Raw genomic sequence first — 26,289 nt, 5'->3', positions numbered from 1 at the left:
ATATGTGGCCGATGCTCCCACAGTTGAGTTAGTGATGTTTTTTTAATTCCAACAGATCCATGTCAATAGGGCAACAATCCAACATAAATCCTCCATTTTCACTAGCCCTACACCTTCCTTCGCCTCACATTCTGCGGGCAATCTGCAGCACTGTCCCCTCACTTCCAGCTGTGCACCCGCAAATGGGCGTGGAGTTTCAGATGCCAGTACAAGTGGATTCTAGTGGTTGTCCAGCAGCAGTGATGACGCCATATGTACACTCTGGCCAGAGGAAATGGATGGTGACACATCATCAGAATCAGTTCCACCTGCGGCAGGTGACCTGATACCTCCAGGCCCTCCCACAATCATGACAATACCACCTTTTGTTTCTCTTTCACCAAATCTTCTATTATCTCTCCTCCTGCTCCCAAGCTGTTCCTGCCCTCTGGTTCACAGCCCTGTTCATAAAACCTGGCCCTGCCCTCACTGCCCTCTGTTTTTAAGCTACCCGAGATGTACCAGATGACGGAAGGAGATCAGGCAGCAGTACCCACCCGGCAGACAGCGTCCTCACTGCTGCTGCACCCTTCCACACTGGGATCCGTTGTGGACATAGTATGGTCTCTGCTACCAGCACTGGAGTTGGAACGACTCCATCTGCAACACTGAATGAGGACCTTCTGGCCGTATGTTCCTGTCCAAGCTGATCAGGAACTAATGGTGCCAGAGGGGATGTCCCACATTTCTGAACACATTACCAGGTATGGAGTGCTGCCCTGGTGCTCGGCCAGGCAGGGGATACCTCACTGAGACTCAGCTCACCACTTCCCAATGGAAGAAGGGATGAGGTAACCCGCTGGGCTACCACTTAAGACATTGGGCACCAGCCAAAATCTTCACATGGTGGGCACATTCGACACGACTTCACTATAGTGAAGTAAGGCCACAAGAGAGAGACACTTGGGCTGAGCAACCACACGAAACGGCTATGCAGGTACCTCCCAGTGCCACCTGCCACATGCAGGCAATTGCCCACAGTGTGTTCTCACTCTTCATACCATTCACTATGTTATCTAAAACTGTACTATACCTGTTTTGCCATATGGAATACTAGAGCTACAATAAGATTATTATAGCTTAAGCACAAAAGGAGAAATGTGGCTTGAATCTTATCTAGATGTAGCACTGAATGTATCAGAATCTAACATTGAACAATTCAGATGTGGAACTTGTCTCCTCTGCTTGACTTACTATTACTAGTGGGTCCTACAACATTCCATGTTAACACTTTTTCTCCATGATCTTTATAAACTACCTCCCATGGTGCAAGTCCCAAAATACTACTTTATTCTATAAGCAGATGACAGACACCTCCTTCCTTTCCAAGAAAATTTCCTCATACAAAAAGCATTAACACGAAATAAACAGTTGCTCAATGACCAGATATAAATTGGAAACCAGACTCTATACAGAATAATTGATAAAATCCATCACCTCCTCCCACTCCCCCCTGCCGCCCCACACACACACACACCCCACTCACAGTTACATTTCACCACTCGCTCCTCACCTTCTCCTCTAACCCACACTCCATCACACTGCTATATACTTATGTCCACTCATGGTTTCTCCTATAGAATTACACACATACAAAATTCTAATTTAAAAAAGAATATTTGTAGGTCAAAGACTAAGTAGTGGAAATGTTATGTTGGCAACACTACAAAACACAAACTTCAACACATACTTGAAGTATGAAAACAAACAGAATACAGTGGTGTGCATAAAAGTGTGTTGTAAGAAATGCATAGTGCTGCAGAGCATCTAAACAGTAGACAAAAATTATCAGTGTCTAACACAGAAAAACAACGATGTGCTAGCAGATGGCATTTTCTGATGAAGTGAGAAAGCAGCCGAAAAATCACCGTAAGAAGAAACCAACATATTCTTAACAAACTGTTTTTTATCTAAAAAGTGAATCAAAATGTAAATAAACTTAATTACAGACAACTGATGATGGTTTACCTCAATAAAGCAAAACGCATCTGGTGAAAAAATAACGCATTTTGTAGTTGCAACAACGGATCAAAAATACCCTCATGTAAGCCTTATATGTAATTATTATTATGATAATTGTATATGACTGAAAAACTAATGCAAGGCCTGGCAAGGGATCATGCTGGAGCTATTCCTTTTTCTTGCATATGTAAACATTGTAGGGCCTTCTAATTTCCCGTACAATTACTCACAAGATGTATGGGAAATATTTGCAGAGTTTTGTATGACAGATGATAGAGACTGTAAATTCCTTGGTCTGCAGTTGAATGGCACCTTCAGTGGGAAAATATTGTTAACTCAGTAACACAGAGAAATAAGCAGAGTATTGTTCTTGCTTAGCCAGCTGTACAAAATAGTTTATAATAAAATGCTGATGACAGTGTACTATGGGATAATTTTTCCATTTATAATTATGGGATAGAACTATGGGGTTGTGCTGCTGAGGTGCACTTGAACAAAACTGATGCTACACAAGACAGCTCTTCAGATAATACCTGGTCTTGGGTACTGAGGTCAGTTGTGGTGCGCTTAGCCAAAAGAAATACGTCACTATACTCCTCATGTGTATACCTCAGACCACAAATTAGCCTAATAGCTCTCTTAAAATAAGCACAATTATTACAGACAAAGAACAAAATTAGAAATAACAGCTCAGTGTAGTACAAAAACTTGCCAATATCCATTACAGCACATACTGGGGATGGATTTAAAACAAAATTAAAATATTTACTTATAATCAATTGGCTCTTAGCCGTGTACATAATGCGAGGTTTGCAAAAATCATAATTTGATGAATACATGCAAAAAGAAATGCACATAAATCAATAAATAAAACATCCTACTGATACACTCACATCATGGATCCATAAAGCCAAAAATAAGTATAACAAAAATAAATTACATAATATCACGCAGTTACTTTTCTTCAAAACAACTACAACAATGTACGCCAAATATAGGTTACAGCTTTCAATACAATCATTTACATAAAACTGAAAGAAAGTTCCCTCCTCAGTGGGATGTGTTTGATTTAGAAACGATTCCATTATTTTGTAATACAACTGAATAACAGTTACATTTGCTTATTTTAAATGATTGAAACAATTACTTTATAAACGACTAACCAACAGTTCGTGGCGATCAGCTCGTCCATCTCTGTCTCGATCCACTAACTGCCGAAATTCTGATCGTCGTTGTTCTTCCACTACATTGCCCGCACTATCATCAGCAGCTGCAGCAGCAGCTAGCCCTAGCTGTTGTTGTGGAAGACTCGAGAATTCCTCCTCTGTCAGGAACTCATCACCATCATGATCTGTAAGAAATGTATCATGAGATATATAGTCTTCTGTCTAAGAGACCTATCAAGGAAAGTCTCAGACTGACTTTTCTTAACAATGTCCTGAACAGTTATGCATCTATCATCATTGTCATCTTACTCATGAAGATTAGGGATCTTCAGTTATAACTCCACAAAGTTTATGCCATCATTTCCGTGGTTGTCCCATAATACATCTTCTCCCTTTCAGATTGATGTTCAAAGTTTTCTTGGGTAATCTTCCATTCTATCAACATGTAACATGTTGTAACCAACTGTTTCTATATTCAATATAATGGAAGGAAACATTCCACACGGGAAAAATTATATATAAAAACAAAGATGAGGTGACTTACCGAACAAAAGCGCTGGCAGGTCGATAGACACACAAACAAACACAAACATACACACAAAATTCAAGCTTTCGCAACAAACTGTTGCCTCATCAGGAAAGAGGGAAGGAGAGGGGAAGACGAAAGGAAGTGGGTTTTAAAGGAGAGGGTAAGGAGTCATTCCAATCCCGGGAGCGGAAAGACTTACCTTAGGGGGAAAAAAGGACAGGTATACACTCGCACACATGCACATATCCATCCACACATACAGACACAAGCAGACATATTTAAAGACAAAGAGTTTGGGCAGAGATGTCAGTCGAGGCAGAAGTGTAGAGGCAAAGAAGTTGTTGAAAGACAGGTGAGGTATGAGTGGCGGCAACTTGAAATTAGCGGAGATTGAGGCCTGGCAGATGACGAGAAGAGAGGATATACTGAAGGGCAAGTTCCCATCTCCGGAGTTCGGATAGGTTGGTGTTGGTGGGAAGTATCCAGATAACCCGGACGGTGTAACACTGTGCCAAGATGTGCTGGCCATGCACCAAGGCATGTTTAGCCACAGGGTGATCCTCATTACCAACAAACACTGTCTGCCTGTGTCCATTCATGCGAATGGACAGTTTGTTGCTGGTCATTCCCACATAGAATGCGTCACAGTGTAGGCAGGTCAGTTGGTAAATCACGTGGGTGCTTTCACACGTGGCTCTGCCTTTGATCGTGTACACCTTCCGGGTTACAGGACTGGAGTAGGTGGTGGTGGGAGGGTGCATGGGACAGGTTTTGCATCGGGGGCGGTTACAAGGATAGGAGCCAGAGGGTAGGGAAGGTGGTTTGGGGATTTCATAGGGATGAACTAACAGGTTACGAAGGTTAGGTGGACGGCGGAAAGACACTCTTGGCGGAGTGGGGAGGATTTCATGAAGGATGGATCTCATTTCAGGGCAGGATTTGAGGAAGTCGTATCCCTGCTGGAGAGCCACATTCAGAGTCTGGTCCAGTCCCGGAAAGTATCCTGTCACAAGTGGGGCACTTTTGTGGTTCTTCTGTGGGGGATTCTGGGTTTGAGGGGACGAGGAAGTGGCTCTGGTTATTTGCTTCAGTACCAGGTCGGGAGGGTAGTTGCGGGATGCGAAAGCTGTTTTCAGGTTGTTGGTGTAATGATTCAGGGATTCCGGACTGGAGCAGATTCGTTTGCCACGAAGACCTAGGCTGTAGGGAAGGGACCGTTTGATGTGGAATGGGTGGCAGCTGTCATAATGGAGGTACTGTTGCTTGTTGGTGGGTTTGATGTGGACGGACGTGTGAAGTTGGCCTTTGGACAGGTGGAGGTCAACGTCAAGGAAAGTGGCATGGGATTTGGAGTAGGACCAGGTGAAACTGATGGAACCAAAGGAGTTGAGGTTGGAGAGGAAATTCTGGAGTTCTTCTTCGCTGTGAGTCCAGATCATGAAGATGTCATCAATAAATCTGTACCAAACTTTGGGTTGGCAGACTTGGGTAACCAAGAAGGCTTCCTCTAAGCGACCCATGAATAGGTTGGCGTACGAGGGGGCCATCCTGGTACCCATGGCTGTTCCCTTTAATTGTTGGTATGTCTGGCCTTCAAAAGTGAAGAAGTTGTGGGTCAGGATGAAGCTGGCTAAGGTGATGAGGAAAGAGGTTTTAGGTAGGGTGGCAGGTGATCGGCGTGAAAGGAAATGCTCCATCGCAGCGAGGCCCTGGACGTGCGGAATATTTGTGTATAAGGACGTGGCATCAATGGTTACAAGGATGGTTTCCGGGGGTAACAGATTGGGTAAGGATTCCAGGCGTTCAAGGAAGTGGTTGGTGTCCTTGATGAAGGATGGGAGACTGCATGTAATGGGTTGAAGGTGTTGATCTACGTAGGCAGAGATACGTTCTGTGGGGGCTTGGTAACCAGCTACAATGGGGCGGCCGGGATGATTGGGTTTGTGGATTTTAGGAAGAAGGTAGAAGGTAGGGGTGCGGGGTGTCGGTGGGGTCAGGAGGTTGATGGAGTCAGGTGAAAGGTTTTGCAGGGGGCCTAAGGTTCTGAGGATTCCTTGAAGCTCCGCCTGGACATCGGGAATGGGGTTACCTTGGCAAACTTTGTATGTGGTGTTGCCTGAAAGCTGACGCAGTCCCTCAGCCACATACTCCCGACGATCAAGTACCACGGTCGTGGAACCCTAGTCCGCCGGAAGAATGACGATGGATCGGTCAGCCTTCAGATCACGGATAGCCTGGGCTTCAGCAGTGGTGATGTTGGGTGTAGGATTAAGGTTTTTTAAGAAGGATTGAGATGCAAGGCTGGAAGTCAGAAATTCCTGGAAGGTTTGGAGAGGGTGATTTTGAGGAAGAGGAGGTGGGTCCCGCTGTGACGGAGGACGGAACTGTTCCAGGCAGGGTTCAATTTGGATGGTGTCTTGAGGAGTCGGATCATTAGGAGTAGGATTAGGATCATTTTTCTTCGTGGCAAAGTGATACTTCCATGACATCTTCATGATCTGGACTCACAGCGAAGAAGAACTCCAGAATTTCCTCTCCAACCTCAACTCCTTTGGTTCCATCAGTTTCACCTGGTCCTACTCCAAATCCCATGCCACTTTCCTTGACGTTGACCTCCACCTGTCCAAAGGCCAACTTCACACGTCCGTCCACATCAAACCCACCAACAAGCAACAGTACCTCCATTATGACAGCTGCCACCCATTCCACATCAAACGGTCCCTTCCCTACAGCCTAGGTCTTCGTGGCAAACGAATCTGCTCCAGTCCGGAATCCCTGAATCATTACACCAACAACCTGAAAACAGCTTTCGCATCCCGCAACTACCCTCCCGACCTGGTACAGAAGCAAATAACCAGAGCCACTTCCTCGTCCCCTCAAACCCAGAATCCCCCACAGAAGAACCACAAAAGTGCCCCACTTGTGACAGGATACTTTCCGGGACTGGACCAGACTCTGAATGTGGCTCTCCAGCAGGGATACGACTTCCTCAAATCCTGCCCTGAAATGAGATCCATCCTTCATGAAATCCTCCCCACTCCGCCAAGAGTGTCTTTCCGCCGTCCACCTAACCTTCGTAACCTGTTAGTTCATCCCTATGAAATCCCCAAACCACCTTCCCTACCCTCTGGCTCCTATCCTTGTAACCGCCCCCGATGCAAAACCTGTCCCATGCACCCTCCCACCACCACCTACTCCAGTCCTGTAACCCGGAAGGTGTACACGATCAAAGGCAGAGCCACGTGTGAAAGCACCCACGTGATTTACCAACTGACCTGCCTACACTGTGACGCATTCTATGTGGGAATGACCAGCAACAAACTGTCCATTCGCATGAATGGACACAGGCAGACAGTGTTTGTTGGTAATGAGGATCACCCTGTGGCTAAACATGCCTTGGTGCATGGCCAGCACATCTTGGCACAGTGTTACACCGTCCGGGTTATCTGGATACTTCCCACCAACACCAACCTATCCGAACTCCGGAGATGGGAACTTGCCCTTCAGTATATCCTCTCTTCTCGTCATCTGCCAGGCCTCAATCTCCGCTAATTTCAAGTTGCCGCCACTCATACCTCACCTGTCTTTCAACAACTTCTTTGCCTCTACACTTCTGCCTCGACTGACATCTCTGCCCAAACTCTTTGTCTTTAAATATGTCTGCTTGTGTCTGTATGTGTGGATGGATATGTGCATGTGTGCGAATGTATACCTGTCCTTTTTTCCCCCTAAGGTAAGTCTTTCCGCTCCCGGGATTGGAATGACTCCTTACCCTCTCCTTTAAAACCCACTTCCTTTCGTCTTCCCCTCTCCTTCCCTCTTTCCTGATGAGGCAACAGTTTGTTGCGAAAGCTTGAATTTTGTGTGTATGTTTGTGTTTGTTTGTGTGTCTATCGACCTGCCAGCGCTTTTGTTCGGTAAGTCACCTCATCTTTGTTTTTATATATAATGTTTCTATATTCAGTTGTACATAAGTCTGTAGTTAATGTATTCTCAAAGAGCGCCACTTACTGTAAATGCACGTATGTTTAAATTTGGCAACCTACTTTACACATTCACTCAGTTGCATTTATTTACATATAAAAGCCTATTTCAGAATTTTCTTTTGTGTGAGAGCGTGTGTACAATGTGTCGATTTGAAGTTCTAGATTTGCATATTTTACTGATCACATTGCTTCTGCGTAACCTTTCATTGATTGTATCAATAGCTATTTGTATTAAGAAATTTCAAACATTCAAAAGTGCTGCAATAAACTTGTATTGTTATCGTCAACGATAGGTTTAAACTTCATTGTGCTTTTTTTTCTCGTTCAAAACAATAATTCTCCAATTTTACTGTACAATTATGCCAGAAATAAGTTATTTTTGAGAATTTTCATATGCTTACAAAACTACATTTTCGTAAGTTACCGGTACAAGTGTTTTAAATAAAAACAGCACTTCCGGTCCACAGTTCTGACAAAGAATACATCACTCCTGAATCTCACTCACTATATATCAACACAAATAAACGTGCAAGTGGAAGGTTCAGTGACAAGCTAGGCTGCGACATCCAAGGCTTATGCCATAGGGCTGCAAACTGTATGGTCCCCCTAAATGGATCAGCTGTGCACTGCACAGCAGAGGCTGCTACGCAGGTGAGTGACAGTGTGTGGGGTGCACACAAAGCTTTTTCAGATCAGGTGACTCTCCATCCAATCCAGATAATGACAGCTGTAGGAAACCCAGAAGCGTCAGTGTAAGATGAAAAGACACGTCTCCACATGTGAAAATATCAAAATCCTAATGGTTAACTGCAAAACCTTCGTGACGAACTGCCAGAGTTTGAAGCTCTCCCCAAAAGCCATAAAGTTCACATAATACTAGGTACAGAAAGTTGCCTGAGTCCTAAAATAGGTAGCAGTCAGATTTTAGAGGAAAATTTAAGTGTATATTGAAAGGATAGGCAAATGGGAAATTGAGGTATTGTATTTGTCGCAGTAGACAAGAAACTCAGATCCACCGAGATAGAAATTGAAGCTGCACGTGAGATTGTTTGGGCAAGACCCAGTATCAGGGTTGAGCATAAAATGATAACTGGATCCTTCTATCGCCCCCAGACTTATCTTCTAATGTAACCGAAAACTTGAGAAAAAGCCTCAGTTCATTTGTGCATAAGTTCCCCTATCATACTATAATCATTGGTGGAGACTTTAATCATGTAACACTTAACAAAAATTACAATTTTGTTAGTGGTGGCCATGATAAGACATACTGTGAAACATGAAAATGCCTTCTCGGAAAACTACCTACAACAGATAGTTAGGAACACCACTCACGATGTAAATACAGGGTTTATCAAAAAAAATCATAACTATTATGTTATTTGATATATGTGCATGAAGAACATACTGTTGGAAAGAGCAGACTCTCAAGTTTTACTTGGTACGAGTTAGGTAGCAGTAGTGTGTACCCACTTCAGTTCTAGTAAAAATGGTGTCAGGACAACAGAAAGCATTTTGTGTTCTATGTTTTGGAAAGTGCGGGTCAGTAATAACCGTTCAGTGCGACTTTCATACTAGGTGTGGTGTACATCCTCCTACAGCACACAGCAGTAGATGATGGCATTAACAATTCCAAGAAACAGGTTGTTTGTGTAAAGGCAAATTGAAGGGCCGTCCCTGAACGTCTAACACAGACATCGAACACATCCACCATAGTTTCACAAGGAGAACTAGGAGTCTACAGAAATGCATTCACCTTGCAGCTCAACAGCTCAACAAGCCCCCAATGTCCATCTGGCATGCGCTGCATCGATGTTTACACATGAAGCCATACAAAATTCAGCTTCTGCAAGCTCTTCATGAAGGTGACAAACAACAACGTGTGGAGTTCTGTTATTTTGTGTTTGGTAAGATGTAGGATGACAGTTTTCTTCCATGCTTAGTGTTTAGTGACGAGGCTATTAGTGCACCAAAGTTAGTGTCCAGTCCCTAGTGAATGAGACAGGAAATGAAACTGGGGGTGGCAGCGCAAAAGATGAAATGGAAACCAAGGAGCACTGCCCCAATTTTATTCTCTTGCCACTGAAAAGATGAATGAAATAAGTATTAGCATCAGTGGTGTTGAGAAACGATTGAAATCATTAAAACTGAACAAAGCGCCAGGGCCCGATGGAATACCTGTGAGATTCTATACTGAATTTGTGGCTGAGTAATCCCCTCTCCCTACTATAATTTAATAGGTCCCTTGAAGAAAAACCCATGCCCAATTCTTGGAAAAAAGCACAGGTCACACCTACCTACAAGAAGGGTAGCAGAAGTGACCCACAAAACTATCGTCCACTACCCTTTACATTGATTTGTTGTAGAATGTTAAAACGTATTCCGAGCTCAAACATAATGAGGTATCTTGAACAGAATGACCTTCTCAGTGCCAGCTAGAATGGATTCTGCAGGGAGGATGCAGCATGTTCCTTTAGATGGACAGTCATCGTCAGATGTAGAAGCAACTTTGGAAGTGCCCCAGGGAAGTGTGTTGGGACTCTTGCTGTTCATGTTATATATTAATAACCATGCAGACAACATTAACAGTAACCTCAGACTTTTTGCAGATGATGCAGTTATCTATAATGAAGTACAATCTGAAGGAAGCTGCATAAATATTCAGTCATATTTTGATAAGATTTCAAAGTGATGCAAATATTGGCAACTTGCTTTAAATGTTCAGAAATGCAAAATTGTGCACTTCACAAAATGAAAAAAAAAGTAGTATCCTATGATTATTATATCAATGAATCACTGTTAGAATTGGCCACCTCATACAAATACTCCCTGTAACACTTTGTAGGGATATGAAATGGAATGACCACATAGGCTCAGTTGTGAGTAAATCAGGTGTTAGACTTCGGTTTATTGGTAGAGTACTGGGGAAGTGCAATCAGTGTATGCAGGAGACTGCTTACAAATCACTCATATAACTGGTTCTAAAATATTGCTCAAGTGTTTGAGACTCACACCAAATATGACTAACACGGGATATTAAATGTATACAGAGAAGGGCAGCATGAATAGTAACAGGTTTGTTTGATCTGTGCGAGATTGTCACAGAGATATTGGAGGGAACTAAATTGGAACACTCTTGAAGATAGACGTAAACTATCCCGAGAAAGCCTATTAATTAAATTTTAAGAACTGATTCTAGAAATATACTACAATCTCCCATGCATCACTTACACAGGGATTGTAAGGATAAGATTAGAACTTATTACTGCACACACAGCAGCATTCAAAAAATCATTCTTGGTGCACTCATTGCGGGAATGGAACTGGAAGAAACCCTAATAACTGCCACAGTGGGGCGTACTCTCTGCCATGCACTTCATGCTGGTTTGCAGGATGCAGATGTAGATGTAGATGTTGTTGCTGTGTCAGTGGGTTAGACGAAGACTTTTTGACTGAAGAGTTCAATTCAGAAGCTACTGTTGTAGTTATTACCACTTTAATATAGGTATCAGCATTTTTGTACAGTTCATATAGGACTACTGCAAATGTAGTTTTAGAGAAACTGGACCTGTTGTTACACGTGCTGAAACCATACTGACTAATTGTGATATTGTAGTAGGGGGAATGTGAATTAAGATCTTCAAGTGACAAGAGATAAGCATAGCCCCACAGTGAATTAAAAAATATATTGAGAGAGTTAATTTAACAATGTGCCAATTACAAACACACCCAATATCTGATGTGTTTAAAGATTTTTTTTTTAATTATGAGAGAACTGTGTGATGAAACAGTATTTCCCTTTTCTGTCAACAGGCTGTAAGTTACGACGAAATTGTTCACCTCAAAAATTCATCTTTTGGATAGACTAGTTTCAGCAGGGCTATGACACAAAAGATTATATTTCCATTATTAATTTGTGAGTCAAATTAATACCTGAGATTTTTTAAAATGATTTTTGAAACTATTTACTGACAGTAATTTGAAGTAAAAGACAAATGTTTCAAAAATATACAAAATATTCAAAAAATACACAAAACTGATTCTTAGTCATCTACTCATCATACCAATACGAAAAACTGATATATGTTGTTCTCAGACTGCAGCATCAGCATCCTTTCCAACATTTGTGTTTGTTGCACAACACCTATCTGCTGAACAGCAATGTATCCTAATACAGATTTTATTGTTGCATACAAAAGACCAGATATATGAAGTTTTTATTTCAGTCATCAACCCTGAGAATGGTTTGACGCAGCTCGCAATTCACTTCACTTGCAGCTATCCTCTTAATTTCAGCACGACAGCTGCATGTTACATGATCACCAATTTACCTCTTATATTCTAATCTAGGTCTTCCCCTGTGATTATTTCCTCCCACCATTCCATTAGAAATTTTAGTAATATAATCATGATGCCCTACCCATGAAAACACATTATTTTCAAACCAATAAAGAACATTGTGCAACCTAGGACTCTTTTTTAATATTTATAACATTATACGGTTGCCGTACCTCCATGTCAAAATGGACTGGAATAAATTTTACGTCTAGTTATTTCATTTGTTTCTTCCCCATTGCTAACATTTCTCACTCGTGCTACATACATAGTTTTTAGGGAATCTTTTTCTGGTCAGAAGACTTACATTTTTTATGTTAACAGCTGTTTATTTTTATGCACAGCACCTTTGCTTTGTCGAGTGTTTTTCTTACTAGACAGCAAAATTTGTCACTTTATTCACAAGTCTTTTGTTCAAGTTTAATATCTTCCAACTAACATGTACACCAACCGCATTCACCATTACATCAGTTTCCTTCTTGTCTATCTGCATATTATATCCATCAGCTAGCATTTGCTCCAAATCATTAAGCAGCTGATTACTTTCAGCAATTATTGCTATGTTATCAGAGAACCATATCATATGGAGTTTTTGTCATTTACAACTTGGAGACAGTTCTTTATTTGCCTCATTTCAGCTTAAATGTAAAGATTTATAATTAGTGGTGACAATGAGCAACTCCGCCTTGTACTTTTCCTGATTTTAACATTTTGTGTTATTTCAAGTGCTGATTATTCCAATCTGCTGTGCATAAACATAGTGTATTACACTTACATTGCTGCAATTGATTTCACAATTCTTAATTAGCTTATCTTAAAGTACAAAAGAGTATAAAAATCCATTCACACACAAGCAAGCACACCTCATGCACACATGATCGCCAACTCTTAGCATCTCGGGTCAGAATGCAACATCATGTGGGATCCAAGTGCCAATCTTGAGTTGAGCGGGGAACGGAAAGGTATAGTTGTGATTGGTGGGGAGAGAGACAAATGCTGTCTGGGGGAGTGTGCAGGGAGTAGCCTGCCAACAGGTGCAGGCGCAGCATCAGGAGGTTGTGGGGCAAGAACATTTGGGGGGGGGGGGCAGGGGAGAGGGAGGGGGGAGCAGAGGAACAAGGAAAGATGGGCGGATGTGTTTGCAGAGGGCTGCAGATAAACAGGGGGGGGGGGGGGGGGGACACATGAGAATGGGGAGGAGATGATAGGACAGAGTGGATGCAAACTGTTGGGTGGAGGGTGTGAGGAGAGTATGTCACGATAGGTTGAGGGCAGGATAATTAACAGCAGTGGAGAATGTGTTGTAAGGATAACCCCCATCTGTGCAATTCAGAAAAACTGGTGATGGAGGGGAGGATCCAGATGGCTCGGGTAGTGAAGCAGCCGTTGGTATCAAGTGTGTTATGTTCAGCTGCATGTTGTGCCACAGGATGGTGTATTTTGCTATTGGTCACAATTTGGCATTGGCCATACATCCTGGTGGACAGCTGGTTGGTAGTCATATCAATATAAAAAGCTGTGCAATGATTGTAGCAGAGCTAGAAAATAACATGTCTGTTTTCACAGATGGCCTGACCCCTGATGGAGTAGGATAAACTTGTAACAGGACTAGAATAGAAAGTGCTGGGTGGGTGGGTTGGGCAGGTTTCGTACCTGGGTCTTCCATGGGGATGTGATCCTTGTGGAAAGAGATTGAGGTTGGCATAGGGGCAGACTAGGATGATGTGGAGGTTGAGTGAGTGATAGAACACCACTTTAGGTGGGGTGGGAAGTATCTCGGATAGGATGTACCTCATTTCAGGGCACGATGATAGGTAATCAAAGCTCTGGGTGAAGGATGTGGTTCAGTTGTTCCAGACTGGGATGGTACTGAGTGATGCAAGGGACAGTCCTTTATGGCTGGTTCTTGGTGATGGTGGGAGGACTGTGGGTGTGAGGGGAATGGCACAGGAGATATGTCTGCGGACTAGGTCTGGGGGATAGTGTCTGTCTGTGAAGGCCTTGGTGAGATCCTCAGCATACTGAGCAAGGGAGTTTTTGTCACTGCAGATGTGGCCAGGTTATACAGGAGCGATTTTTTGATGTGAAAGGGATGCCATCTGTCAAAATACAGGTACTGTTGGTGGTTGGCATGTTTAAGATAGACAGAGGTGCAGATGAAGCCATCAGAGAGGAGGAGATTGACATCTAGGAAGGTGGCACACTGGTTTGAGGAGGACCACATGAATGGATAGGAAAGAAGGTGTTCAAGGAACAAAGATAGGGTGTCTTGGCCCTGAGTCAAGATCATGAATATATAATCAATGGATCTGAACCGGACTAGGGGTTTGGTGTGTTTGGAGGTTAGGAAGTTCTTCTTTAGATGGCCCCTATAAAGGTTGGCACAGGAAGGTGCCATGCACATGCCCATGGCTGTACGGCGGATTTGTTTATATACCTTTCTTTCAAATGAGAAGCAGTTGTGGGTTAGGATAAAGTTAGTAAGCTGTGTGAGGAATGAGGTAGTGGGTCTGGAGTCTGAAGGACAATGGGAAAGGTAGCGTTCAGTAGTGGTAAGACCATGGGCATGTGGGATGTTGGTGTATGGGGACATGGCATCAACAATGAAGAGTAGGACTCCAGAAGGTAAAGAGGTGGGAATGGTGGAGAGTTGGTGAAGGAAGTGGTTGGTGTCATTGATGTGGGAGGCTAGATTACGGGCAATTGGTTGGAGGTGTTGGTCAATGAGGGCCGAAATTCTTTCAGTGGGGCACAAAACCAGCCACAATGGGGATTTTGGGGAGGACGGAAATGGATTCTTGGGAAATATTCTGGGAAGGGCCTAAGGCTTTAAGAGGGACTGGAGTTTGTGTTGGACTTCTAGGATTGGATCACTCTGGCAGAGGTTAAAGGTGGAGGAGTCAGATAATTAGTGGAGGCCTTCTGTCAGGTAGTCACTGCAATTCATAATGACAGCAGAGGAACCTTTGTTTGCAGGTAAGATGATCAGGTCAGGATTTGTTTTGAGGCTGTGTTTGGCTATTCTTTCTTCTAATGAAAGGCTGGTGCTCTGAGGAAGGGACCTAGGGAGGGATGGTGAGGCTAAGCTGGAGGTAATGAATTCTTGGAAGTGACTAGTGGGTGGTTAGGTGGGAGGGGGCACATCACAGTTGGATGGTGGTATGAAATAGAAGAGGCAGGGTCCAATGCTGAAATTAGAGAGATTTTATGATATTGCAGTGCATGTGTTATTCTGATTACGATGCACTGTGACGACTACAGCTGTTACGAAACACATCAAATGAGTTCACAGTTGCAAATAAGAACTTCCATCAGCTACAGAATGGAATGACAACAATGACAATTTGTGCCGGACCGGGACTCGCCTAAGGTGTCTGCTTGCGATAAGCAGGAAATCCGGCTTCGAGTCCTGGTCTGGCACAAATTTTCATTGTTATCATTCCATTCTACAGCTGATGGTAGTCCTTATTCACAACTGTGAATTCATTTGATGTGCAACTGTGAATTCACTTGATGCGTAGAGTTGTCTTGGTCAGAGGGATTGGCGGGAAAGAAGTGCTTGCATTCCATGGATCAGAAGAAGCAGAGTAGGTCTTTGACACATCCAGCATGGTTAAATTTCTGTGTAGGGCTAATGGTGAGACCTTCAGATAGGATTGAAACTTCTGTGGAACTAAGGGTTTTGATGGAAAGGTTAAGAACATTGTTACAGAAATGTTTTGCCTCTGGATTTGGTGGAGAGTTGGTAGGGAGTTTTGCGGGATGTGGCAAGTTGAAAAGATCAGCTAGGCAGGGTTTACCTGCTATGAGGGGTGGGCGAAGAAGAACACTGTGGGTGCAATAGGGGTTGGATAGTGGTGCCCCAAGGTGGCAGTAAGATGTCAGCAGGTTGGATAACTTATGGAGGTGCTGCCTGGAATGCTCCTCCAGGTGCCGGAGAGCAAGGGATTCATTTCAGAGATATGATGTATGGTGTAGAGATTGGAAAGTAGTAGTATCTAGCAGAAGGAGCAGAGGTGGTTCTGGGGTGCCTGTGACGTGGAAATGGGTTTTTGCAGTACCAGGTTTGTGAGGGCCATAGATGACAAAATTTGAAAAGGTGTAGGTCATTGTGAAAGGACAGGTGGGATCTTTACAGTCAGGCTGTTTGGGGGGGATTCCACAGTTTAGGCGGCATTTGAGAAACAGGATGTGGGACTGTGTTTTAGCCAGGGAAAGGGATACTTTTCTGAACTGACGCAGAAAGATGGAGCAAGGGCCCATTGTGGCAGGAATGGTTTAAAGGAATGGGAATGACACAGAAAGTGGTGAAGTAGGTGTTGATGGTCTTGACAGAGGCTATATAAGGGAAAAGATGAGCAAAAACTTCATAAAGACACACAGAAACACATACAGATACACAAAAATAAACACAGATATATAAATATATGCATAAATATAAAAATACGCAAAAATAAATGAAACCAAGCACAAAATACGTTAAAAGTGTACAGAAACATGGGTAAAAAAGGAACAATGAGGTGTGTGTGTGTGTGTGTGTGTGTGTGTGTGTGTGTGTGTGTGTGTCATGATAAGTGTAGAGAGAGGGTGGGAGGATGGGTTATATCAAGGATCAAAAGTTCGTGTGGTATGGGCAGTTGTGGAAAACAAAACACTGAAGTATGTTGGGAAGAGGGATTAGGTGCGATCAGTAGGAACAAACATAGTTATAACTACCAGAAGAAAGAATCTGCAGCATTAAATGAGCCATCAGCAGACCACATGGTTATGAAATTTGTGTTGTGTGGAGACGATCGTTAATACCGTGTGGCTCCGAAGTGGATGCAGTTTGGAAGGTGGTCAATAAACCTAGGAAACACGAGACAGAACAGATACTGAGAAGACTAATGCTATAGAGAAAAGTAACAATGGAAAACATCACAGGGTTGTAGGATGGAAGAAAGCAGTTCAGCAAATATCAGACATTGGAAACTCTAGGTAGGAATATCAACAATGTAGGAAAAGACAAGATTGCTACTTACCATAAAGAAGACACATCAAGTTGCAGACAGGTCCAATTAAAAGACATTCACATACAGCGTTCGGCCACAGCCTTGATCAGTAAAACAGAGACACACACACACACACACACGCACACACACACACACACACACACACACACACACATACACACAAGCATGCACACCTCACACACACATGACTGCCAACTCTAGCATCTCAAGCCAGAATGCAACATCATGTGAGGTGCAAGCAGCAATCTGGAGGGGTTGGGAAAGGGGAAGGGATAGTAGTGTATGGGAGGGGAGAGTGACAAATGATCTGGGCTCAGGCCAAGACACCCTATCTTTGTTCCTTCAAAACCTCAACACTTTCTCCCCCATCCGCTTCACGTGATCCTCCTCAATCCAGCACGCCAACTGCCTGGATGTTGACTTTCTCCTTCCTGATGGATTCATCTACACCTCTGTCCACATTAAACCCACCAACCACCAACAGTACCTACATTTTGACAGCTGTCATCCCCTTCGCACCAAAAACTTCCTTCTATATAGCCTGGCCACCCAGGGACAGTGTATCTGGAGTGACAAAAACTCCCTTGCTCAGTATGCTGAGGATCTCACAAAGGCCTTCACAGACAGACACTGTCCCCCAGACCCAGTCTGCAAACAGATCTCCCCTGCCATTTCCCTCATGCTCCCAATCCTCCCACCATCACCAAGAACCAGCCACAAAGGACTGTCCCTTGCTTCACTCAGTACCACCAAGGTCTGGAACACCTGGACCACATCTTTTGACAGGGCTTTGATTACCTATCATTATGCCCTGAAATGAGGGACATCCTAGCCAAGATACTTCCCACCCCTCCTCAAGTGGTGTTCTGTGATCCACCCAAGCTCCACAACATCCCAGTCCATCCCTATGCCAGTTCCAATCCCAACCCCTTTCCATAAGGATCATATTCCTGTGTAAGACTCAGGTACAAAACCTGCACAATCGGCCCACTCAGCACTTCCTATTCCAGTCATGTTACAGGTTTATCCTACCCCATCCGGGTCAGGCCATCTGTGAAAGCAGCCATGTCATTTACCAGCTCTGCTGCAGTGATTGCACAGATTTTTATGCTGGTATGACTACTAACCAGCTGTCTACCAGAATGAACAGCCACCACCAAACTGTGGCCAACTGCGAAACAGACCACCCTGTGGCACAACATGCAGCTGAACATAACACACTTGATATCCATGGCTGCTTCACTACTGAAGCCATTTAGATCCTTCCCTCCACCACCAGCTTTTCTGAACTCTGCACACACTCTCTTCTCCTGTAATTATTCTGGCCTCAACCTATGGTAACATACTGTCCCCACACCCTCCATCCAACAGTTTTCACCCTCTGTGTCCTATCATCTCCTCCCCATTCTCATCTCCCACCCCCTTTATTTCTTGCCCTCTGCCAATGCTTCCGCCCATCTTTCCCCACTCCTGTCCTGTTTGTGTGTGTGTGTGTGTGTGTGTGTGTGTGTGTGTGTGTGTGTGTGACACTTGCTGATGAAGGCTGTGGCCAAAAGCTATACGTGAGTGTCTTTTAATTGTGTCTGTCCACAACTTGATGCAGCATAAGACAACATAGATGAAATATTCATCTTATTTCCTACAAAAGTATTCGTTACCTGTAACTGTCTTTCAGGACCCCCAACAAAGCATTGGATCATGTACCGTGTAAGCACACAATGGAATGGCTGAGGTGCCAGGAAATGTTTGATAACACCATACTCCACAACAGATGACCACACTGGTTCAAAATAAGGAGAAGTGTTGAACAATAAAGTTGGCTCTCACTTTCTTATTCATTCTCATAACAGGGGTCAAGTTTTAAAAAGCAATCAAAGAAAGGATACAGCACCTAAAGCCTCAGTCTTCTCCAATGATGTAAAGGTAACAGTAGTGGAGGCACAAGCTGAACTAGATCTCAGACATGAAGAATTAATGACACGACAGTAGATTTATTGTTGAGCGCAAATTCTCAAAAAGTCTATCTAAGAATTGGAGGTGAAGAGGTGGAGATTTTAGACAATGTACGTGCTTAGATGGTGTTGTCTCTTTGGATAACATCACACACTAACTTACTGACAACAGGACACAAAAAGTTTCCAAATTCTAAAATGTAGTACATACTGTATTTTGGGGGTGAACATTTTCATGTGATTCGAAGATCAGTCCACACAAAACCTACCTTGAACCTAAATAGGTATATCTACTGGAGGCAGAAACAATTACTGGACAAAATAAGTTTCATATAGCAGTGACAGAAAATTTCCTCTTCTTGCCTACAGAAGACAAAAATAAATAAAATAAGAATGAACAGATATAACAGCATCTGGGAGTGGAAAGAAGTCTGATAGAGCTCCTGGTAGTAAAGCAGTTACAGTGTTATGGCCACACTTGGAGAATTGGTCCCCACACGAAATCTTGAATACATTTCAGTCTAAATGTTCGTTGGAAGATCTCATGATGACCGGGGAAAGTAGAGCTTTAAGCACCTTATTATTCACCACAGGACTTCTGGAGTGTACAATGCTCTAACTGTTCCTTAGAAGAGTTAGAGGAAGAGTTCTTGATGGTTAAGAGAATCAGAGCTTAAAAGACCTCAGGACTAGAGATGGCAATTGGTATCAAATATATGAACGGCTAATGTAGCTGGACAAATGACTGAGGAGAATGAACTGGAGCAGAAAAATGATCATTATAATCTCAAACCTTTTAGATCTTATCAAGAAAAATTGGCAGGCTGTGTGTGTGTGTGTGTGTGTGTGTGTGTGTGTGTGTGTGTGTGTGTTAGTACATAAAAATCTAGTTAAAGAGCAAGTTAATGAGCAACAATGGTATTATTTTAGTTCTAATAAGAATTAAAATAACCTGTACTGTTTTCAAAATCTCATACTCTATTAAATGTGAGCATCATAATCTCCCTTCATTCTATTACTGACCTCAACATCGTAAAATTTGTTAATAGTATAAATTTTACAGTGTTATCAACACAAAATCAAACAGGGATACTGCAAAAGCAGGACTAACTATAAATAAGTAGAGAAGGAATTAGCGTATTTCATCAAAATATACGGTATTGGAGATAAAGTTAGCAAACTGCTTATAGATGTTGACTCTGAAATTATCAGTATATCAGAGTACCATTTAAATAATTTGACAATTCAGAGGCTTCCTTTACCAGGATACGGATTAGCTGGCTGTTTTTCAAGGAGTTCCTTGTGGAGTGGGGGAGTGGCCACGTACATAAAAAACAGTATTCCATTTGAATCCATAGCCATATCATGGCACTGCACTGAACAGGCATTTGAATGTTGTGCAGGGGCAGCTGAATTTAGTGAAACTAAACTTCTAATTTTTGTTGTTTATTGGTTTCCCAACTCTGACTTCAGAGCATTTCTGCTCAAGACAGAGTGGATTCTTGGTTCACTTTACAGGAAGTACCAAAAATTAGTTATGTGTGGTGACTTCAATGCTGATTTTGTATACGATTGTGCAAGAAAAAGGGATGTTGGTGGATCTCCTAAATTCATATGACCTGATGCAGACTGTGTTTTTTCCAGCTAAGGTGCAGGGGAACAGTAGCACAGCCATAGACAATATTTTTATTCATTCTTCATTACTAGATGGGCATTCTGTTAGTAAAAGGGTGAATGGCCTTTCGGACCATGATGCACAAATTTTAACACCAAAAGACTTTTGTACTCAAACAAATGTCACATATGAAACTTCCTGGCAGATTAAAACTGTGTGCCGGACTGAGACTCGAACTCGGGACCTTTGCCTTTCGCGGGCAAGTGCTCTACCAACTGAGCTACCCAAACATGACTCACGCCCCATCCCACAGCTTTACTTCTGCCAGTACCTCGCCTCCTACCTTCCAAACTTTACAGAAGCTCTCCTGCGAACCTTGCAGAAGGTATTTTCATGTTGCCCTCTCAATATATATATATTCTTTACTGTCATTTCTTGTTAACAATATCAGCTTATTCCCAAGAATAAGGAGCTTTCATTCAGTAATACTTGGCAGAAATCCAACCGGCATTTGGATCGGACTTCCTTAACTCTCATGCTGAAAGGTGTGCAGTATACTGTTGTATCCATTTTCAGTAAACTACCACAAGAATTCAAAAATCTTTGGAGTAATCCACACACTTCCAAATCAAAACTGAAGAGTTTCCTCATGGGTCACTCTTTTATTCTGTTGACGAGTTCCTTGAAAAATTAAGCTGATTCTTAGTTATATTGTTGATTGCATTTACTTAAACTTATGGCCTGATGTTTTCTGGGTTCATAAACATTTTTATTTTTATCTGTTATTACTTTTATGTTGTAATTTCATGCACTGACACGTTCCATGACCTTGGATATTTGCTCCTCAATTTAATCCAATGGACATTGATGTGTTGTTGTTGTGGTCTTCAGTCCTGAGACTGGTTTGATGCAGCTCTCCATGTTACTCTATCCTGTGCTAGCTTCTTCATCTCCCAGTACCTACTGAAACCTACATCCTTCTGAATCTGCTTAGTGTATTCATCTTTTGGTCTCCCTCTACGATTTTTACCCTCCACGCTGCCCTCCAATACTAAATTGGTGATCCCCGGATGCCTCAGAACATGTCCTACCAACCGATCCCTTCTTCTAGTCAAGTTGTGCCGCAAACTCCTTTTCTCCCCAATTCTATTCTATACCTCCTCATTAGTTATGTGATCTACCCATCTAATCTTCAGCATTCTTCTGTAGCACCACATTTCAAAAGCTTCTATTCTCTTCTTGTCTAAACTATTTATCGTCCACATTTCACTTCCATACATGGCTACACTCCATACAAATACTTTCAGAAACGACTTCCTGACATTTAAATCTATACTCGATGTTAACAAATTTTTCTTCTTCAGAAACGCTTTCCTTGCCATTGCCAGTCTACATTTTATATCCTCTCTACTTTGACTATCATCAGTTATTTTGCTCCCCAAATAGCAAAACTCCTTTATTACTTTAAGTATCTCATTTCGTAATCTAATTCCCTCAGCATCACCCGATTTAGTTCGACTACATTCCATTATCCTCGTTTTGCTTTTGTTGATGTTCATCTTATACCCTCCTTTCAAGACACTGTCCATTCCGCTCAACTGCTCTTCCAAGTCCTTTGCTGTCTCTGACAGAATTACAATGTCATCGGCGAACCTCAAAGTTTTTATTTCTGCTCCATGGATTTTAATACCTACTCCAAATTTTTCTTTTGTTTCCTTCACTGCTTGCTCAATATACAGATTGAATAACATCGGGGAGAAGTTACAACCCTGTCTCACTCCCTTCCCAACCACTGCTTCCCTTTCATGCCCCCCAACTCTTATAACTGCCATCTGGTTTCTGTACAAATTGTAAACAGCCTTTAGCTCCCTGTATTTTACCCCTGCCACCTTCAGAATTTGAAAGAGAGTATTCCACTCAACATTGTCAAAAGCTTTTTCCATGTCTACAAATGCTAGAAATGTAGGGTTGCCTTTCCTTAACCTAGCTTCTAAGATATTGCCTCATGTGTTCTAATATTTCTATGGAATCCAACCTGATCTTCCCCGAGGTTGGCTTTTACTAGTTTTTCCATTCGTCTGTAAAGAATTCGCGTTAGTATTTTGCAGCTGTGACTTATTAAACTGATAGTTCGGTAATTTTCACATCTGTCAACACCTGCTTTCTTTGGGATTGGAATTATTACATTCTTCTTGCAATCTGAGGGTATTTCGCCTGTCTCATACATCTTGCTCACCAGATGGTAGAGTTTTGTCAGGACTGGCTCTCCCAAGGCTGTCAGTAGTTCTAATGGAATGTTGTCTACTCCGGGTGCCTTGTTTCGACTCAGGTCCTTCAGTGCTCTGTCAAACTCTTCACGCAGTATCGTATCTCCCATTTCATCTTCATCTACATCCTCTTCCATTCCCATAATATTGCCCTCAAGTACATCGCACTTGTATAGACCCTCTATATACTCCTTCCACCTTTCTGCTTTCCTGTCTTTGCTTAGAACTGGGTTTCCATCTGTCCTCTTGATATTCTTACAAGTGGTTCTCTTTTCTCCAAAGGTCTCTTTAATTTTCCTGTAGGCAGTATCTATCTTACCCCTAGTGAGATAAGCTTCTACATCCTTACATTTGTCCTCTAGCCATGCCTGCTTAGCCACTTTGCCCTTCCTGTCGATATCATTTTTGAGACGTTTGTATTTCTTTTTGCCTGCTTCATTTACTGCATTTTTATATTTTCTCCTTTCATCAATTAAATTAAATATATCTTCTGTTACCCAAGAGTTTCTACTAGCCCTCGTCTTTTTACCTATTTGATCCTCTGCTGCCTTCACTATTTCATCCCTCAAAGCTACCCATTCTTCTTCTACTGTATTTCTTTCCCCCATTCCTGTCAATTGTTCCCTTATGCTCTCCCTGAAACTCTGTACAACCTCTGGTTTAGTCAGTTTATCCAGGTCCCATCTCCTTAAATTGCCACCTTTTTGCAGTTTCTTCAGTTTTAATCTACAGTTCATAACCAATAGATTGTGGTCAGAGTCGACATCTGCCCCTGGAAATGTCTTACAATTTAAAACCTGGTTCCTAAATCTCTGTCTTACCATTATATAATCTATGTGATACCTTTTAGTATCTCCAGGGTTCTTCCATGTATACAACCTTCTTTCATGATTCTTGAACCAAGTGTCAGCTATGATTAAATTATGCTCTTCACAAAATTCTACCAGGTGGCTTCCTCTTTAGTTTCTTAGCCCCAATCCATGTTCACCTACTATGTTTCCTTCTCTCCCTTTTCCTACTCTCGAATTCCAGTCACCCATGACTATTTAATTTTCATCTCCCTTCACTACCTGAATAATTTCTTTTATCTCATCATACATTTCATCAATTTCTTCGTTATCTGCAGAGCTAGTTGGCATATAAACTTGTACTATTGTAGTAGGCATGGGCTTTGTGTCTATGTATTTATAACCCTGTATTCACCTGACCAAAAGTCTTGTTCCTCCTGCCACCGAACTTCACTAATTCCCACTATATCTAACTCTAACCTATCCATTTCCCTTTATAAATGTTCTAACCTACCTGCCTGATTAAGGGATCTGACATTCCACACTCCGATCCGTAGAACGCCAGTTTTCTTTCTCCTGATAACGACGTCCTCTTGAGTAGTCCCCGCCCGGAGATCTGAATGGGGGACTATTTTACCTCCAGAATATTTTACCCAAGAGGACGCCATCAACATTTAATTATACAGTAAAGCTGCATGCCCTCAGGAAAAATTACGGCTGTAGTTTCCCCTTGCTTTCAGCCGTTCGCAGTACCAGAACAGCAAGGCCATTTTGGTTAGCGTTACAAGGCCAGATCAGTCAATCATCCACACTGTTGCCCCTGCAACTACTGAAAAGGCTGCTGCCCCTCTTCAGGAACCACACGTTTGTCTGGCCTCTCAACAGATAACCCTCCGTTGTGGTTGCGCCTACGGTACAGCTATCTGTATCGTTGAGGCACGCAAGCCTCCCCACCAACGGCAAGGTCCATGGTTCATGGGGGAAGACTTGACGTGTAAATAAATAATAAAATAAAAATAAGAAAATTGGATTGTGAGTGAATTACTACAAACAGTATAACAAACAATTGAAAATTCTGGCTGGAATAATGATAATATTATGAAAAAAATAGTTGCTACTCACCAAGTAGAGGAGATGCTGAGTTGTAGATAGGCACAACAAAAAGACTGTCAAAAGGTCAAACAGGTGTTCATGATTATTAGACAACATGCAAGAGGGTGCGTGTGTCGCGGTTGCCTGCCCCCACACACACACACACACACACACACACACACACACACACACACGACTACAGTCACATATGTGTGAGAGTGAGTGTGTGTTTGCGTCTGTTTTGCCTAAGTCTGATAAAGGCATGTTTGGCCAAAAGCTTTGTTTGGCAGTTTTTTTGTTGTGCCTGTCTGCAGCTCCTGCAGCTCAGCATCTCCACTATATGGTGAGTAGCAATTATCCTTTTCATAATATTATGAACAGTATATTGAAGCCAAGATAGACACAAAGGCAAAACCCACCACCATAGCACTCTTGCATATGCTTACTAGCTTCACAGATAATGCAGAGACTGAAAGAACCGATGAGGGGATAAAAGAATTTATTCAGAATATTAAGGGCAAAAGAAATGTGACAGGCAGCTGAAATTTGGTAGTGTGAAAAGAAAGAGTAGAAAAAATAGTACGAGGAAATGGATCAGGGGAAAGAAATGAAACAGGAAACTGCTTGGTAGAATTTTGCACAGACCACAATTTAATAATCACAAATACTTGGTTTAAGAATCATGAAACATAGTAACATACTTGGAAGGGAGCTAGAGATACAGGAAGATTTCAGATAATGTAGATGGTGATTTTGCTAAATGTGGGTAAACTGCACAAAACAATCTGTGGTAAGATAAGGAAACAAAAAGTCGTATGGATGTATGGCAAGGAAAGCGTTGTGTCTATGCCACAGGGTATTTATTTGTTCATCACACCTGTACAATACAATGCATTGCACAACACGTTACAATGAAACCACCCTTACACAAGATTTTCTAAGTTGCCCCCACAAGCCTCTAAGAACGCATGAACAGGACGCAGCAGTGACTCACACACCCATTTAAATGTGCAAACCTGGAAATGAATGGCATCACAGGTAGTGTGAATGCATTGTTCCAGTGTCTGCAAATGCAGGATGGTCTCTGCATACACACAGGTGCCATCACATGGAGAGATCTAAGGTATTGAAATCCTGCCACTGAGTGGGCCATCTGACTGGACCACCATGTCTGAACCATCAGCCAGGGTAGATGTTGTTGAGATTCCTCCACCTGGAAACGTGGAAGTGAGCTGGAGTAGCGTCATGTAACAGGCACATTACCCTTCCTACCACCAAAAAGCATGTCTTCACAAGGGAAGGCAGGATCACTCTCAGGAAGTGCAGCTATGCCTCACCCATGAGACATTGTGGAAGGAAGAGTGGTCTCATGGGATGGTCACCAATAACCTCCGCTCACAAATTGAGGCTGAACCGTCGCTGATGGTTTGCTGCCACCATACCAAGGGGATTCTCCGTAGCCAACAGGTGTTTTCGTGACTTGCGCAATAAGTGAGTGACAAAACCATCACTGCAAAGGCAATTCCATAGATAATAAGGCCTGCACATG

The 26,289-nt window shown here is 42.5% G+C and overlaps 1 protein-coding gene across 2 annotated transcripts in view; it reads right to left on the bottom strand.

The window, feature by feature from the left end:
* LOC124621919 (45 kDa calcium-binding protein) overlaps positions 1-26,289 on the bottom strand; it is a 185,269-nt gene that overhangs the window by 44,232 nt on the left and 114,748 nt on the right. For both annotated transcript variants that reach the window (XM_047147424.1, XM_047147425.1), the window contains exon 6: positions 3,165-3,352. In XM_047147424.1, coding sequence (XP_047003380.1) covers positions 3,165-3,352 — 188 coding nt within the window. The remainder of the gene's footprint in view (positions 1-3,164; positions 3,353-26,289) is intronic.

The sequence above is a fragment of the Schistocerca americana genome, chromosome 7 (assembly GCF_021461395.2).
Source record: "Schistocerca americana isolate TAMUIC-IGC-003095 chromosome 7, iqSchAmer2.1, whole genome shotgun sequence".
Classification (NCBI taxonomy): Eukaryota; Metazoa; Arthropoda; class Insecta; order Orthoptera; family Acrididae; genus Schistocerca; species Schistocerca americana.
Note: the sequence above shows the minus strand (reverse complement) of the source record. Positions and strands in the feature narration are given on the sequence as shown.